Below are 19086 nucleotides of genomic sequence, written 5' to 3'. Positions count from 1 at the left end.
GGTTAAATATTATTTTCAAAGAAAAAGAATCCAAAAAAGAAACATAAGTTTACTTTTTCATTCACAACCATCTAGCTATGTGTATATTTTATGTTTAACCGTGTAAAAATACATACATGCTATATTTCAATAAATCTATGGAAAGCATAACTTTATACATTTAGATCCATAGTTTTACTTTTTCCCCAATTAACAAAGAACATTTGTACGGTTATATTTCCAATTAAAATCATAGGATTTGTTACAGTATTGTAAACAAAAGTATTCATTGAAAAAGTTTCCTAACATACAGTTCTTGATATATAATTATGTTTAGTTACACTTACTGATCACCATTTATATAAACAGCACTGTGCTGTCCATGCAAAGATGTGTATATCCTGTTGCCCAGTATCAAGGAGTTCCCAGGTGGTTAGGGAGAGCCAGTTACCCAACAGATTACAGACAATTATATTCAAAAAGAACAAAAAAGAATGAGATTTCTAAAGCAGTCAGGAGAAGTGAAGGGAAAAAAAAAGACACTGAAAAGTCCAAAAGATGGGATAGAGGAAATTTCCGAAAAAATGGACAATCAAAAAATATTTATGGCGCACTAGACACAAGATACAAAAAAATGGATAAGATAGTCATTCCACTCAAGGAGCTCATAATCTAGTTGAAGAGACAGGAAAATATAAAGAAATAATCAAGTTATTTTTAAAATTTCTTATTGGTGATTAACCAATTCAGTAAACACATGCAGTCCTTAACTCAAAAAACAAAGATGGACCCAGGATTAAATACTGGAGCTTACTGACTCATCCTTTACTTTCACATGGCTGTATTTTTCATTACACTTCCCTAACTAATCTAACTCCAAAACATTTCAAACATCATGTTCAACAAATTCAGAAGCACACTGCATTATGTGTGCCCATATTCAGCCACTAGAATACAACTGAGTTGTTTTAAAAAAGTTTGAACGTGCACTGTAGAAATTCACACAAACCAACCATTATATTGGCTAAGATAGAGAAAAGTTTTCTCTTAATCTGCACAGTGAGTTTAAGGTATAGAACAAGACTGATATGTGTATAGATTCTAATCATCTGAATTTAAAAACTGTAAGTGGTTTTGAAGATACAGTCCTTTATGAACAGTTGTTTGTGACATCTTTCAAAGATTTCATCACCATCCTTTGAGATAAAACATATTCAGGATATTTGGAAAAACATTCTTAATCATGCATTAATTTTAGCTATAATTTAATCTTATAAGTCCATTGATTTTTCTTGAATTCAAAGTATTATATTCAAGTTATAACTTACCCTTAAGGGTTTTTAAAAAGAAGTCAAAACAGTTAGCCATGCACAAATACAAGCAAAAACAAAACAAAACAAAACAAGCAAACCACTAAACTTAATACGCCTTTAATATGCCTATCACTGGTTGGATAAAGATATCTTAAGGTGATGATATTAAGGGTCCAACATCTTAAGCTTATTCACCCATCATTACTAGACATGTAATCACACAGTTGCTCTGGTTTCTAAAGAGCCCCAAATCCAAGGCCCCAAGATCTTTTTAAAATATATCCAGACTCTAGAGAAAATGTTGTTCCTATAATTTTCTTTTTGCTATCACTCAAATTCATTTTACAACAAAATTATCTAAGTGTCAGGATGATTTCCAGGTCCTAGTCAGTGAGTCATCTGGTATAATATTAAACATGTCATTTAATGTGGTGGGCCTTGGTGAGTGGGTCAGACCTGGATATACATACATTTTATTTTAATAAAATTCAACGTCAATGAAAGAGCTTGTGTTGTCTCTGGTTTTTAAATCTGCTAAGACCTATAAAAGTCATTTGACCACTGCAGAACTAAAATTTGGGCAGGACCCTTGGAATGCTGTTTAACGAGAAGAATTCCAGAGATTTTTATCAGCATAATTTGAGAGAAAGGTACAAATCTCTCAACAGAGCACACTTTCTATTTCCTTACTCCTGTTTTAAAGTCTACCTTCATTTGCTAGACTAAGCTCATGAATGTTGCTAATCACTTCAAGAATCACCAGTAAGGCCTCAAGACCCAGCAACCAAAACACTGATGCTGAAAAAAAATCTCTCTAAAAAGCACTGTGTGTGGATGTGCATGTTCTCAGCCTCTGATCATTCATCTAGTAAATGTGTATTGGGAACCTAAATGCCAGACCCTGTGCTAGGCACTGGAAATTAAAAAAACAAGAGAAACATAAAGTGAGTGCTTATGGTCATTTAATAGGACCATATTTAGGACACGTGTAAAATGATAACAGATATAGAATACTATGAATAATTTATATTGGAAGTTTCATCTCTTATCCCAGTAGCTCCTAGCTTACTACAAAGTTGTGTTTTACAGAAACAGACTCACAGACATAAAAAACAAACTTACAGTTACCAAAGAGGAAAAGGGGTGGGGAAGGGATAAATTAGGATTTGGGGGTTAGCAGATGCAATCTATAAAATATATATAAAATAGATAAACAACAAGGGCCAACTGTATAACACAGGGAACTATATTCAATACCCTATAACAAACCAAAATGGAAAAGAACATGAAAAAGAATTTATATATGAATCACTTTGATGTACACCAGAAACTAACACAACATTGTAAATCAACTACACTTTAAAACAAAAAAAAGTTTTGCTTTAAAAATACTTCTGTAAGACTGTAATAATGTCAATATCCTGGTGTTATCTTACACTGTAATTTTTCAAAATATTACCATTAGTGGAAACTAGGCAAAGTGCATAAATGACTCTCTATTATTTCTTAAAACTACATGGAAATACATAATTATCTCAACAAAAAGTACATTTCAAGCCAATAATTTGGGATACAAAAGCAATTTTTCATAGACTATCATAAATAGCAGTTGGTTTCTAAGATCAGCCCACAGTATTTTAGGTTTTTTTTTTTTTTAATTTTTTGGCTGTGCCACGCAGCATGTGGGATCTTAGTTCCCCAACCAGGGAATGAACACCCGCGCCCTGCAGTGGGAGCTCGGAGTCTTAACCACTGGACCGCCAGGGAAGTCCCATAATTTTTTAAAATTTATAACCCTCTTACTATTAAATATAAACCTCAGGCCAAGCCTACATTATATTTAGTATGAATTAGAGCAACAGGTTCCTATCTTGTCACTCTATTAACGTTATCCAACTCATCCTTCATTTAATTACAGATCTGGTTATATCATCTCTTAGCTTAAAATCCTCCAGTAGTTTTCCTGGGATAAAGCCCAAACTCTTCCCAGAATACACAAAGCTTCTCAAGACGGGGCTCCTGCTTACCTCTGCAACCTGCACTGCCTCTCACTGGTCCTGAACACGCCACCCTCTCTCGTTCTCAAGACTGTACAGCTGTTCCCTCCTCCTGGAATGCCCTTTCCTTCTGTCCACCTGGCAAACACCTGATTGTTCTTTGCTTCTCACGACACCTGTCATCTCTTCTTCAAGGTGTTCTATGGCCTTCCCACCCCCGCAAAGCAAGGCCCTCCTTCCCCTTCTTTATGCTCTTAGAGGTCCTTGTTCACATTCCAGCAATGAACTAGGGGACATGTGTCTCAGCAGTTGCAATACCCTGGAAGGCACGCTACCAGCCTATTCCCCTTGGTATCCTCAACACCATGTACAGTACTGGCACTTGGAAGGCACTCAAATGTTTGTTGAAGGAACAACACTGATGATTTTCAATAAGCTTCCATGATTCTATAAAAGAGCAAGTGGTAAGCTATGTCCATGGTGGAAATCAGTTAGAAAAAAGAAGAAATACTGATTTTGTTTTATAAAAGTAGAGTCAGAAATTTTAGGGAATGAAGAAACAATGACTGAAAAGGGTTGGTTGGGAGGCTATCATGTATACAATGTTATAAAAAGAAACAAGAAAGAAAATAAATTATATTGTCTTTACCCTCTCAATTGAGAAGTTATTTTCAAGTATAAGTTAGAGCAAATGCAAAGCAAGGAAATAGTAGTTGCCTTATTTTCTGACATGCTACCCATCAAATTTTGCTGTATGCACATCAGATGTAACTGCAGATACGGAAAAAGTGAGATAAGTTTAGATGTGCCAATATAAAACCACAAATAAGCTACATTAAGTGGGAAAAAACAGGTACAGGATGGTCTGCTCTCATTTGTGTACAAAAATGAGGGAAGGAGGATATAAACATATAAGCTTGAATACTCAGATAATGTCTGAATAGTGGTAGGAAGCCCCTGGAAAGAGTAAGTAAGGCTCTGAGCGGGGAGGGAGATATCATGGAATACTCCTTTTCAGCCCGAATTTTTACTGTGGGAACGTATTATGTTTTCATTTTTAAAAACTAGTTTTAAAAAACCATCCTAGGGGGCTTCCCTGGTGGCGCAGTGGTTGAGAGTCCACCTGCCGATGCAGGGGACACGGATTCGTGCCCCGGTCCGGGAAGATCCCACATACCGTGGAGCGGCTGGGCCCATAAGCCATGGCCGCTGAGCCTGCGCGTCCGGAGCCTGTGCTCCGCAATGGGAGAGGCCACAACAGTGAGAGGCCCGTGTACCGCAAAAACAAAACAAAACAAAACAAAACATCCTAGGTAAGGACTCTTGAGATGCTTGGCTTTTGGTGCCCTCCCTATTCAGAACTCAGGCGTGGTGCTGAGAGAGCCAAGCCCCATGGAGAGCCCACACTCGGGTGCCCGGGTCACCAGCCAGCACTACGGGCCACTAGCCAGCACTACGGGTCACCAGCCAGAACTAACCGTGCCCGTGAGAGTGAGCCACCTTGGACGTCTAGCCCACTTAGGACACACATGACCAGCACTACCGCCATCTGACTGCAACTGTAGGGGAGGTCTTAAGTTAGAACTGCCCAGTGAAGCCCAGTCAATCCACAGGACCAGGAGAAAAAAATTAGTTGTTGTTTCAAGCCAAGGGAAAAATAAAATACTAATCAAGGATTTCTGTTTTTAAATGGTTGATTGTTCATGTATTACATTTCTTTCTCTTCCATCCTGGTAGCCCACTAAATCATGTTAAAAGAAATTAAGGCAAAAACCTACAGAGCAAAGAGAATTGAAGAAATGTCAAGGAAAAAAGAAGAAAAATGGCTACAAAGTTTGGAAGCTGGAAAACCGACTGGATGACTTTCAGCAGATCTGAGAAATCAGGGACAAGTAGAAGTATTTTCTAGAGAAAACTGAACAGGAAAGGCTCACTGGAAGGCAAGGTTAAGGCTTGGGCTTCTAAACTAGAGGACTAAGTACAAGTCTACTACTAGTAAGTGGAACCCTAGCCAAAGCAGTCAATTGTGAGAACAGAACAAAGATATTATTAGAAATGTATGAACATAAAATATTTACCTTCTAAGCACATTTCATAGGAAACTATTAGAGGCTATGCTGCAGCAGAATGAGGGTGTTATCCTAGAAATTGGAAGACACAGGAAAAGCCAAATCATGAGGGGACAGCTGACAGCAGGCCTACAAGCAGCCAGTCCAAACAGGAACAGGAGCCCAGACGTCCCTGGGATAAAGGTCACCAGGAAAAACGGGAACTAATGAACTCTCTGATTTCTGTGAACATCTGAAAAAATGACCAACAGACGTGGGACAGACTCAAAAGGAAAATTAAGGATTCCTACACAGAAATTTATGAAGGTGGAAAAGAAAAGGTAAAGAGCAGCTATTAAGGGCAGGAAAAGCAAAAAATCGTAAAAGAATGGAAATGTAATCAAAGATACTATCTGGCTCTATAGAAAGTGATATTTTAGGTACCTATTTAATAATATAAATAATGACAATAAAAAACTGAGTATGGAGAAGAGACAGAGGTTATTACAGGAAGTCAATAGATAATGCCTAAATAAATTAAGAAATAGGCGTATTACTTAGAAAAATGAAAACAATCTGCAAGTGTTGGGGTGCAGGGTTATTGTTTACATTAACAATAACATTATCAGATTCTTTTGACATATCAGATTTTTTAACTAATGCACATATGTTAATGATTTATATTTTAATTAATCACAATTTTACTATTAAGTAATTATAAGAATTATATATGAAATAAAGTTATTGTTATTACAGACACTTTTCTTGCTAATAAGAAGTCTTGCCTGTAAAAATATAGACTAAGAAGGTACAGTATGCTTCTCTCCTGTAATAGTAAAGAATCCATCCCAGAATTTACCTTACATTTAACAAAATGAATCAAACGTGTTTGTTTGATAAGAGAAACTATGCAAAATTTCTTTCTACCATGAAAAAAAATGTCACAGATGATGTTTAATGAACGTAAAATCAGAGTCAAGCATATTATTCTCCAAAATTTTAGCTGTTAGCAGTCATAATTAATCTCTCTAATAATCATGATTCTTCTAAACTGATTAGAATTTAAAATGAAATAGCTACCTTAGAATGAATAACTTCTTTTGCCCTTGAAAGAACAAAAATACTTTTCAATATCTATTTCCAAGAATGAAGATACCTACATTCAATATCTATTTCCAAGAATGTATGTTAGACATATCATTTATAATTTTAAAAAATTAAGTAATGGACTGAGAAAACTGGACTTAACAAAAAACCTGAATGTAAAACAGGCAATTTCTTTGGAAAATGTAGGTTCCCCTGCCCCAAAAATGATTCTCTGAAAATTACCATTATCATTTCAGATTGTATTTCATTCTCTGGCTTCCTAGAATCAGAAATAAAATAGAGACCAAGATCTGCAGGGATGTTTATTAAAATTGAACACCATGAAAAAGATCATAATTACTGAATATAAATGACATACTTTTAAAGGACTGGACATTCTTCCCCACATATTCTGTATATTTTTTGTTTAATGAGAAATGGAAGTCATCCATATTGTATTCAGTTTCCAGAATTGTATTAACTGGAGAAGAATTTATTTATGAGAAACTCCTAAGAGCTAAAACAGTAACTATTAAAAGCTAAAGTGAAAACTCACAAATAAATTTCATTTCCTCCTTTAAAAGTGGAAATAATGATAATGATAAATACTTAAATAGTACCAGGTACTGTTCTAAGTGCTTGACAAAGAAACTGAGGCACAGGTAAATTAATTAAATTTCCCAAGGTTTATTCAGCTAGTAAAGGGTGGAACCAGGATTCATACTGGCAATCTGATTTTTAAACGGTACATATCTAAATCAATTTCTTAGAAATTTCTTTTATGATTGGTAAACTTTAATGGAAAACAAATCTATTAATTCTAATGTTATCCTAACTATCTGATTCTTAATCTAAAATCATAAAAACATGTGGCATAGCCTACTATAAACAAATATGTATATTTTATATATATATATATATATAAATGAACATATAATAAACCATGTCAGGAAAACTAAGTACCCCGAATAATTCTATATGAAAACTCTATTTCCTAGGAACAAATAAAGCAATACATATGTGAAAGTTTCTTTGTAAATTATACTTGGTAAATAACCCATATATTTAAAAGTGCCTTTACTATAATTTGTGAAGAAAATTTTCAAATATATGGAGTGACTATTAAGCAAGTACTTTTTTTTAAACCACCATTAGGGAGTGACTACTGCTTAAGACTGTGATGAAAGAAATAGCTTTATATATGAGACTTTTTACAAAGAGAAGCTGGATTAAAATGTAACAAATAAAGGATGTTATAAATTTAAATAAAAATAAGCATGTAACATATATTGGCTACATATCAATAAAGACTTTTCCTTAACTTACCTGCCAGATAGAGGGCAAATGATATAAATCTGTGGTAGCGAATGAGGAACTGAAGTTGCTCTTCTCTTTGAACAAATGTAGCAAAATAATCAGCTACAGTCTCTCCATAGAAAAAGTAGTTTACACACAGTAGAAAGTACCTATAATTTTAAAACAATTAGCTTCTTTAGATTTGAATTTTTTCCTCCTCAAACTCAACAAAACTATTTTCTACAGTTTGATGATGACAAAAAGTTCAGAACCAAGTCGAGAAGACCAGTTCATGATATATTCCACCAAATGCTTTTTTTCCTGTTTTAAACTTAATTTCAAACTTATCAGTCAATAAAAACTTACTGAATAGTTCATGCCTTTATTTAGCTCAATATCTAAATGCCAGAAACAGATAATTAGGAAACATTGTAGAAAATACTAGACATACACTCACTCTCATACACTCTCAGACACACACACACACAGCATTAAGTTTATAATGAAAATTCACTCCCAGCTACTCACAGGTCTAATGCTTTGTAAAGATCCTAAGCCAAATTCCCACCTGCCCTAGGGAAGATCAACAGGAAAAGAAGGTAGAGGTAATTTGACCTCTAACCTCACCCTCCTGCCCTGCACATACTGGGGTCTTGCCCCCTCTTCTCAATGCTCCAGATGCACTCTAGTTGAGCAGTGACTCAAAAAGGGTAGCTGTGGGGAACGGAGCTAGCAGCAGGTAAAAATCTCTGGAAAAACTTTAAAAACTTGATAAATGGCCTATCCCTTCTCCCAGTTCTGGTATATCTTTGTCCCCAGGGAGAAGTTGAACCCATGAGATTTTGCTGATGGGAGCATGTGTGAGCCAGAAAAAAAGGCTGAGAAACACTGCCTTAGGGTTCCTCCCGGAATCCTCCTTAGAAGGGCAGAGTCCTAGGCAGCCAGGAGGGCAGTAGAAGACGAAAGGGGTGGTTTCCCTCTGGTTCTCATGAATGGAATTAGACCCTACTGTTCCCAAAGGGAAGTATTTTAATTTTTATCAGCTGTATTACCATTTTTCTCTCTCCTACAATGGAAACTGTCTGTGTCGCCTCTGTAAGGCTGTCAAAGCCTACTCCAGCCACCAATCCAACTTTTTGGCCACTACTTCCTAATAAATATACACCTTCTGCTCAGGAGGGCCAGGAAGATCTCACCATCTGTGGCACATGCCTCCTCTGTCCCGCATCTGAAACCTGATGGATGCTGCTTCCCCAACCCAGAACACTCTTCTCTAGCCAAAGCCTGTCTTTATTTCAAGTAACAGTTTCTCTCTCACCTTCTCCAAGAAGCCTCTACAATCACTGGAGCCCATCTTGACCTACCTTTTTCTTCCCCCTACACTTAAAATCAATCCTGCACAGTTTAGCTTTTAATTACTCTCCGACTACTTAATCTACCTAACACTCCCTGTACACACTGCCACTCATGAAGAAACTTTCCAGAAGGAAAAATTAAGTGTTAACAAAACCAAGAAACTGTTTTTGACTACTGTAAACCCAAAAAGTGATACGTTTGTTATAATAAGACACTGGCCCCTCTGGCTGATACTAATCAAACAACTATATTCAAAGACATGGCCTGTTAGGTTAATTATGAACTATCATATTATCATGTTTCATGGTCAAGGTCCTGATAACTAAGAAACCTAGAAAGTTTTAAAAATATATAAAGCTTTAAATATTAAAATTATTTGGTGATTTTTATTTACTAATTTTACATGCATCTGTACATATACAATATTTCAGAGGCTGGTAACTGCCCTGAAATATTTAGCAGGGTGCCTTACGCACTGACCCCAGAGTCTTCCTCATCCCTCTGACTACCCTCCTTGTTGCATGTCACAGGGCCCAGGGCCTGGAGGAGACCAAACCAGAAGCAGCAAAGGTGAGGTCATCCCTCCTCTCACTGCCCTGCCCCCCACCCCCCAACGGCATCCTGGGGCCTATGGGGGCTTTGGAGAAGGTGGGCCAGCCTGCAGGGGTGGATGGGAGGGGAGGAGGGAGACAGACATTCAGCTTGGGCTTTCCCGTTCTGAATAAACCACTGATCACTCAAAAAAAAAAAAAAAAAAGACAAAACAAAACAAAAAAACCCCAAACTATTTTCATATCTCATCTTCAAGTCTTTGTAGAAATATCAAATTTTGTGTGTGGTCTCATATCAACTGAGGGGAAATAAGGCAAAAGATTACACATATTCATAACATTTTACAAAATGAAACTTTCTGTTAAAATTGTAATTATAAAGGATATAAAAATGTGTCGAATATAATGCTGAGGTTTTTAAAAAGGGCACAAGAATAATGTTTATATTCAATTTAAATCAGGTATCTCTACAAAGAGTGAAAGATGAGATATGAAAATAGTTGTGTTGAAATGGGAGAGTTAAAGGTAATTTCCTTCTTTCAAAATTCAATTTCATTCTTTTTTATATTTATTTAAAATCAATCTATAAGGTCAACCATGTAGATACTGATTGATCAGGATGCTTCCTTACAAACTTCAGAAAAGAATCAGATTTTCATATCTGAAACAGTTTTAAGTCACTTACCAGCTTAGTGTTCTAAACCAAGGTAGGTCATAAGAACGATAGACTCTGTAACCTATAGTGATAATTTCATGGAAGCATTTCACTTGGATGCCTAGAACCTGAAACCAAGAGAAAACATTAACATACATTTCTCAATATTTACATTTATGGTTAGTTATTTAATAAGTAGCTTGTTGTCACATGTATTTTAAAAATCTTCAGCCTACCCACTTTTAGTTAGTCTAAATATCAGCAGCAAAAATTCAATATTCAACTTCTCTATAATCAAGTGATATCCCAAAGAGGCAAGCAAAACAATGTTTTATTCAAAAAGTTTGAGAGATCCTTCCCGGGGTAGGAGGTGGCATTGTAGTTTAGAGTTTGAGGGGTGTAGTCTGATTGGGATCACAGCTGACTAGGCTTTATCCCTAATTATTGCTTCATTTCTTGTGGTTGTCCATCTCAAGATGGATGGTCTTTCTGTCCATTTGTTTCTTGAGTTATCCTAGGAAAATGATCATAAGTGAAAGTTTGCTTGTATATATTTTTAACCGTTCAACCTGGTATTCTTGCCAAGGATAAAGATACTATCAGGACAAATGGCTAAAATATCTTTACCCAGTCACCCAGGGGTTTGGGCATGAGCTTTTCATTCTTCCCTCCATGCCAACTCTCCCATAGCCAGCTACACACATCTCTGATCAACCCAAGCAGTGCTTCCTTGACAAATTATAAGCAGCCTTCTACATCTGCAGCCCCACTGGCCAGTCAAGTGAGTCCATGCGGTTCTCTCTGAATAGTGTCCAATACACATGCCTAGTAAATGGGTTTATATTCAAGAATCCCTTTTTGATGGTCTATGTAGCTGTCCTTCAAACTGCTAAATCCACCAATCTGGGTAAAGGTAATTTCTGAGACTGTAGCATCATATCCAGTGTTTGGCTTAAGACAATTCCAAGACTCAAAGAGCAAATGGCAAGCTGAACACTCATCACCGTAAACTAACAGCTTTGTGAATATAGCAGACTTTTTCAACCTCTAGAGAATATACCCAAGGGCTTGTTTTTGTACAACCCTGGAGTTAAGAATGGATTTTATATATATATATATATATATATATATTTTTTTTTTTTTTTTTTTTTTTTTTTTTTGCGGTACGCGGGCCTCTCACTGTTGTGACCTCTTCCGTTGCGGAGCACAGGCTCCGGACGCACAGGCTCAACGGCCATGGCTCATGGGCCCAGCCACTCTGCGGCATGTGGGATCTTCCCGGACCGGGGCACGAACCCGTGTCCCCTGCATCGGCAGGCGGACTCTCAACCACTGCGCCACCAGGGAAGACCCTGGATTTTGTATTTTTAAAGAGTTAAAAATAAAAAACAAAGATTATATGACAGACACATATGTGGCTCCTTAAAGCCTAAAATACAACAATCTGGTCCTTTACAGAAAGAGCTAACCAAAGTCTGCCAAAGAATATACTTTGGGATTTCTTTTTGAGATCGCCACAAACCAGCTTTCCCAATCCTACTACCCAGGATATTCTTAAGCTATTTTTTCCCACTATACCTAGTACATGTCCAATGACATACTTAAAAGAAGTAGTTGTGTCCCCTCAGCCATACAGTAAGAAAATATTATGCCTAACTATTACAAATAGTTCTTTTAAGAAAAACTCATAAATGTGTTATATTATAAACACAAGAGGAAATTTAAATACTGTCCTTCAAATAGCCTTTGTGTGTAACATCAAGTCATTTTTTTAACAATAATAATCCGAGAATGGGGACAATGCTAGATGTTAAGATAAAATGGCAAAGTCATGTTATTTATAGAACCAAGGGCTTTTAGAATATCAAATGAACTGATGCTACTTCTATGAATACATTTGTTCAAGAGCAACCATTAGCACTATATATGGTGTTTCACTGAAAGAAGAAAAAAAGAATTTTTAATATCACACACATCCATGTATATGGTTGTCACTTATAGCTTACCAGCTACATGGAAACAGCCACATGGATATAAGCACAGGCAGACAAAAAACCTGCGGTAAGGGTGGGGATGGGCTCAGTTGGGGTGAAGGAGAAGGATGTACAGAGTCATGTACATAGGAGAGGAGGAGGATGTTAAGGGAACTACAAGTAGTCCAGAGCTGCTGGAACACAAAGCTGGGGTGAGAAGTAGAGAGAGATGAGTCTGGTCACAGCACCACAGGAAACAGCATGAAAGGCTGCACAAAGGAGTTGGTGCCGATCATGAAAGGACGTGATCAGACGTGAATTTCTGGGGATAACAGAGGTAGAAAGAACTGACTGGAGAAGCAGCAAGAGAAGAGACAGTAAGGCAGGCAAGATACCACCATCCAGATGAGTATGGATAAGTGCCAGAAGAGGGTGGAGTATAAGGAATGAGAGACATCAAGGAGGTAGAACTGACTGGATTTGGTGCTTGAGGAAACTGGGGAGCTAAGGGAGAGAGGGAAACGCAGGACAACACCAGGGAAGGCTTGGAAAAGTAGACAGAGTTATGCAGAATGGCTGGCGATAGAACAGAAGTTCAGATTTAGATATGTTGAGCTGGAACTATGTGTTATCCAAATAAAAGTGCCTATTTTCACTCTAGGAATCTATTTGAAGAAAATAATCCTGCATATGAAAAAGCTTTATATTCTAATATGTTTAGGATAATGTTATTCACAATAAATAAAAACCAGACTATAACCTGAATGTCTAAAAATAACACGCTGCTCTAAATAACTTATGATGTACTACATTTCATTGAGTAGATGAAGGTATTAAAGTTGATGGCTATAAAGACCGTGGAGCAACACAAAACATTCAATATTTAGTTTAAAAAGGATACAAAATTTTAGTCACACTATAATTACAATCATGGTTTTTAAAAGAAAAAAAAGATGAAAGGAAATACATCAAATGGCAGTATTAATTGAGTTGTGGTGGTTGATGATAGGGTTGGGGTGATTTTTTTTTTAATTATCTCTTTTCCAAAGTAATTTCAATATACTTTTATAACTCTCATAATGGGAAAAAAACTAATGCACTATTTAAAAATAAGTTAAATAATGTGAATTAAAACAGTTATTATAGGAGTTCCAGGAAGGGGTGGGGGAACCTCATATCTTTTATATGTTCACATCTACCTTTAAATCAAAATACGCTTTAGCAACTCCATCACTTAGAAAGCGTGATTCCAAGCTGTGACTGCAACAATTAAAGCACTATAAATAGAAGGTTGGAGGGAAAAAACTCCTTTTATTTTAAGGAATATGAGTATGAGTTCCATCTTAAAATAGTAACTATCATTTGCTAGAAGTAAGTTTTTAATAAAACTCTCTTGAATTCGTCATTTTTGAGTGCTGATATTATAAGGCAAATGCAAGCTAGGTACAAAATGTACTTCTCAAAATATAAATGACCTAGTCAGGGTTGTGAATGTAAATAATACCTTAAAACACATAAAGGTAGTATCAATTGAGCACCAAGTGTGTGTATATCCATTCATGTTCCCTTAACATAAACATCATAAATACAATTGCGATGGATGAAGACAAATAATAAAAAGGAGGGACACTGTACATATCCCCGAGAGCAGGCCCTCGCTGTTCACTGCTAAACCATGTTCAGCACCCAGGAAATGCGTGATGTTTGTCATGAATGTATTTCTCCTTCTTACTTCTATCACTTTGGGTTTCAAGTGTTTCATACTTCTTTAGATATAAAGGCTTTTATACACAGGGAATCGTTTGCTGTGAAAATCCTTCCTCCAGGGGCTTCCCTGGTGGCGCAGTGGTTGAGAGTCCGCCTGCCAATGCAGGGGACATGGGTTCGTGCCCCGGTCCGGGAAGATCCCACATGCCGCGGAGTGGCTGGGCCCATGAGCCATGGCCGCTGAGCCTGCGCATCCGGAGCCTGTGCTCCGCAACGGGAGAGGCCACAACAGTGAGAGGCCCGCGTACCGCAAAAAGCAAAATCCTTCCTCCAAGGTCTCCCTTCACCCCAGTGAATCCTACTCAACTTTCAAGACCGCAGTGCAGATGCTGGGCACTGGATAAAGTCTGGAAAGTCTCCTGGCTCCCCCCCTTTGCTCTCATAGCATCCAATTCTTGTTTTCAAATGCTTACTGCAGTTTATGATTACATATCTGATCAGTTCTTTAATATGTAGACAGTAAGCTCCATGAGGGCAGACACAGGTGCATTTTTCTCAGCATGACTGCATCATTCCCCAGAACTGCCTGGCATGTAGCAGGCATCCTGAAGCATGTGTTAAATGAATGAATTACAAAGCTGAAAAAATGTGTCTGACTTCATAACTTGTTGGGCTTCCCATATACAACAAAATCCAACTCCCAGAATGGCTTTTGCTTGCCTCTCTAGTCTCATCCCTAGACACTCTCCACATGTATAACTCACAAACCCCCCAACGGACCACAATCTCTCCTTACTACACCCCTGCCCCTGATATCCCCAACTTGGAATGCCCTCCCCCATCCAGTGCTTCTTTATGACTCAGCTTTCACATCACCTCCTCTGGAAGTCTTCCCTCATCTCTCTCTCACACTGGATGAGGTCATTTTTTTGCTGTGCTCTTCCAACAAGATCTATCATGGGGTTTATTCCACTCATTTACTACACCATTTATTCATATGGTTACTTACATGTCTCTGCCATTAGAATGAGTCCCCTGAAGTCAGGGATCTAGCTAACAGTCATATACGTTGAAGTCGTGTGTTTCTGTTCTACCTAATGCTTGGTGCAATGTCTGACACAAAGTTGTGTATCTACTGAATATCACGTATACTTGATACACACTGAATGGCCAATTTGCAAATGGAAAAGATTAGTCCAGGTCATTTCATGAACCAGAAGATGCTTAAAGGAACTAAATTTGTTGCTGTCAAGTCTTGAACCACCTTCTTTTTCATGACATGCTCAAATTTACTTCAATATCAGTGCTGAAAAACAAAGCAAGAGACACTTGGGCAAACACTTACAAGAAGCATCAGCATAAAGGATCCCATATAGATGATCAGGAAAAACAATGAAATCATAGTTAGAGTAAGGATTCCACGAATCCACCAGTTTTTCCACCTAAAAAGGAAATATTTGTAGAGTTAGCATTAACGTGTTCTTAAATTTCTGTGTGTTGTTACAGTAATGAGTTGCCAGACTTACAGGTTTCCCTTAACTATATTTTAGGAATCCCCTATACTTTACCTTATACAATAACAACAACGCAAACCAACCAAACAAACCAATAGCATTCGCTCACTCACTGAGAGCTAAAGGAAATGTAAAAATCCTGTTAGCCGAAGAAAAGAACTAGTTTTTGCTCCATGTGAACAGGATGAATCGCGAGGCTGGGAGGTGAGGTGGCCAACGCAGGTGTGCGCACGTGTCCGCCCGGGGCCACTCAGGTGGGAAGGAGGGGCCAGGTGCACAGCCCTCCCAAAGGGTGTCTGTCCTTCTGTGTGGTGGATAAAAAGAGTACGGATTTTAAGGTGGTGTAGAACAGAGAGCACGGCCTTGCAGTGAGAAAAAGTAAAGAAAGGAAAATGCGGAACTGAAACTGGAAAGCACCATGATTTCAAGGAAATGAGGAAGGTGTGGGGAGGTCCGTCATTGAGGGTAAGGCCAGACTGAAGGTCAGTTCTTTCTGTTGCTCAGCGTGTGCTGCCTGCTTTCCTGCAAGGACAGAGCCTTTCGCAGAAAAGTATTCTCTTCTCCTTGGGCCTCTGCTGGTGCTTAGAGCACAGCTTCCCTGAGGCACACCTGGCTGGTCCCCGGTAGACTGAGAATTGACCTCCTCGACCCTCTGCTGTCAGTAAGAGCCTGGGGAGCCCATCTGCCTGCCCTCCATCACCGCAGGAGCCTCACACTTCACCCCCAGTGTACCTTACAAATATTTTCACTCTTTATGTGGCTACGTCATAAGAAATGTCAGCAGCCACTGTATGAAACACCTCAGATCGTTCTAACAACACCTATAGAAGCATGATGCTTTCTGAATCTAAAACTGCTGCCCTCTGAGTTTATTCATTCTACACTCATTTTACATTATACTCACAGTAAAGTTTTTAAATAATTTTCTGATTTCTACTAATTCAAATGCTAACATTTAAATTATATCACAAGAGATTTTGACCCAACGTATAGTAGCATATATGCACTGTATTCTAAGCACAAGCCCTCGTTCTCCTCTCTGTAACAGAAATATTAGCTGATTTCATCCATTTATCGAATACTGATTACACTCCCTGCTTTCAATCACTCTCCTATATAGCCTAGATACCCCTAACTACTCTTCCTCAAATATCCCTTTGATCATGTCCACACAAGACCTAAAATGCCAACAGTAAGTCCAAACTCTTTTATATAGTTTCCAAGGTTTTTCACATGGTGGTCAAATTGTACTTACCCAACTTTATTTCCCTCTACTGTTATAAGTATGTAGACTCATACATTTTTCATGAGACTGTAAGCTTTGGGGCTGAACTGAAATGAATGCAGAATCAAAAATGCTACAGCTGAAAGGTTCTATTTGACTTAATAGAACGAACTCTTTGAGGATGAATGAATGGATTAGGAAACTGGGCTAGGTCGCACAGCTAGTCAGAGGTAAATAAAAGACCATAAGCCAGTCTCCTGATAATAATCCTGTCTTCCTTGCACGAACCTCAGAAATGTACTTAGCCCTCCTTCATAACTGATTCTCAGACTCAGAATTACTGAGAACCTCTTCTAGAGAAGAGGACACTACCCAAGTGTCAGAAATCAGACTCTGGTGGGAGTTGAAAGGGCCAAGTGTACCTCTAATGTTAAAGGGGTGGCTCTGACCAGCAGAGAACGGTAGCTTCTGAGAACCAGAGATTTAAACAAAGACCTACTCTCTTTTATTATACAGATGTTACTCCAGGCAGAAAAATTCCCCTCCCCAACAAGACTTAATTGCCTTATTTTAATTTAAATGACTCCCCAAATCTCCCAAGAATACCTAACACAAAGTTAAGCACATAAAAGCACACACTTAAACTTAATATATATATCCATTGATACAGAAACCCAAAGTTATCTCTCAGGGGAGAAGCACTGAGTTCAAAACAGAGCACTGATATGTAAAAGAATATGTACCATTGTAACTAAAATCCAGAGGAAAGTCTGGTTCCGAATTCAAAATTCTTGATTTCCTTTACCATGCCACCATGATCACATTAGAGTAAGCCTTAATTTTGAGTCCAAGTCATCACCTCACAGATTGTTTTAGGTAAAGGAACTCAGAATCAGTAGAGAAATCCATTCAAGTCTCATGTTTCCAGGACCTATATGAGCTAGAAATGAAATTTCTAAAAAGTATATAATTAAGCAGCGTCCTTTAAAGTGATTATCTAAAGTGGTTACACATTTATTGCTCAAATCAGTTATGTGATGCACAATGTCTTACTGTTACTACAACTCTTAAGGGGTTTTTATTTCAAAAGTAATAAAAATTTGGGCTTCCCTGGTGGCGCAGTGGTTGATAGTCCGCCTGCCGATGCAGGGGACACGGGTTCGTGCCCTGGTCCGGGAAGATCCCACATGCCGCGGAGCGGCTGGGCCCGTGAGCCCTGGCCGCTGAGCCTGCGCCTCCGGAGCCTGTGCTCCGCGACAGGAGAGGCCACAACAGTGAGAGGCCTGCGTACCGCAAAAACAAAAAAAGTAATAAAAATTTATTGGCTTTTTTTTTTTGGCCATGCCACACAGCATGTGGGATCCTAGTTCCTCGACCAGGGATCGAACCCATGCTCCTTGCAGTGGAAATGCGGAGTTTTAACCACTGGACCGCTGGGGAAGTCCCAAAAGTAATAAAATTTTTTAAAAAATTTTCCTAGTGGTACAAGCATAATGAGAAAGACCTAGGTTGGCAAGGCAGTTCACCTGAGCCAAGAATTAGGGCACAGAAGCACTCTTCAAGAACAAACAAGAACTTGGTGGGCCATCTAGCAAAGAGCAGGGGTTTTGAGAAAGTCTATCTACCAGCCTTAGAAGGAAGTTAACGGGATGTGTGCAGGTTCCCAGGGACAAAGAAGATGGCATTATAGAGTACAAGAGCACCAGCAAGACTATGCCTGGGTATTTCCACGGTTTCTCAACCTTCAATAGTAACATTTGAGCCAGATCATTCTTTGTTGTGAAGAGTTGTTCTGTGTACTGTAGGATCTTCCCTGGCCTCTACCTACTAAGTGCCAGCAGCACCATCTCTTTTTTTTTTTTTTTTTTTGCAGTATGCGGGCCTCTCACTGCTGTGGCCTCTCCCGTTGTGGAGCACAGGCTCCGGACGCACAGGCTCAGCGGCCATGGCTCATGGGCCCAGCCGCTCCACGGCATGTGGGATCTTCCCGGACTGGGGCACGAACCCGTGTCCCCTGCATCGGCAGGCGGACTCTCAACCACTGCGCTACCAGGGAAGCCCCAGCAGCACCATCTCTTATTGTGACAACCTAAAATGTCTCCAGACACTGCCAAATGTTCACTGGTTGGGGGAAGGTACAAAATCCAAGGCATTGCCCCTTCCAGAGAGAACTACTAAGTTAGACTCATTGCTGAAGAAGCTCTTTACTAAAGGAGACAGCCAGACTTCACTAGCTAATGAATATTCATTTCCACAGACCCATACACGGGTCAAGAAACAGACTGGGACAACTGCCAAGTGACTGAAGACCTTTCACGCTCTTTCCAATTTCAATGGCTTATGCTCTTTCTGGCATTATATATTAGAGCCTTAAAAAATGAACATA

The 19086-nt window shown here is 38.6% G+C and overlaps 1 protein-coding gene across 3 annotated transcripts in view; it reads right to left on the bottom strand.

Annotated features, from left to right (window-relative positions):
• Nucleotides 1-19086, bottom strand: part of CDS1 (CDP-diacylglycerol synthase 1) — a 69078-nt gene that overhangs the window by 23752 nt on the left and 26240 nt on the right. For all 3 annotated transcript variants that reach the window (XM_067736498.1, XM_067736496.1, XM_067736499.1), the window contains 3 exons: nt 15307-15403; nt 10312-10409; nt 7750-7889 (listed from right to left, as the gene is read on the bottom strand). In XM_067736498.1, the coding sequence (XP_067592599.1) occupies nt 7750-7889; nt 10312-10409; nt 15307-15403 (335 nt within the window). The remainder of the gene's footprint in view (nt 1-7749; nt 7890-10311; nt 10410-15306; nt 15404-19086) is intronic.

Source organism: Pseudorca crassidens, chromosome 4 (genome assembly GCF_039906515.1).
Source record: "Pseudorca crassidens isolate mPseCra1 chromosome 4, mPseCra1.hap1, whole genome shotgun sequence".
NCBI classification, from domain to species: Eukaryota; Metazoa; Chordata; class Mammalia; order Artiodactyla; family Delphinidae; genus Pseudorca; species Pseudorca crassidens.
Note: the sequence above shows the minus strand (reverse complement) of the source record. Positions and strands in the feature narration are given on the sequence as shown.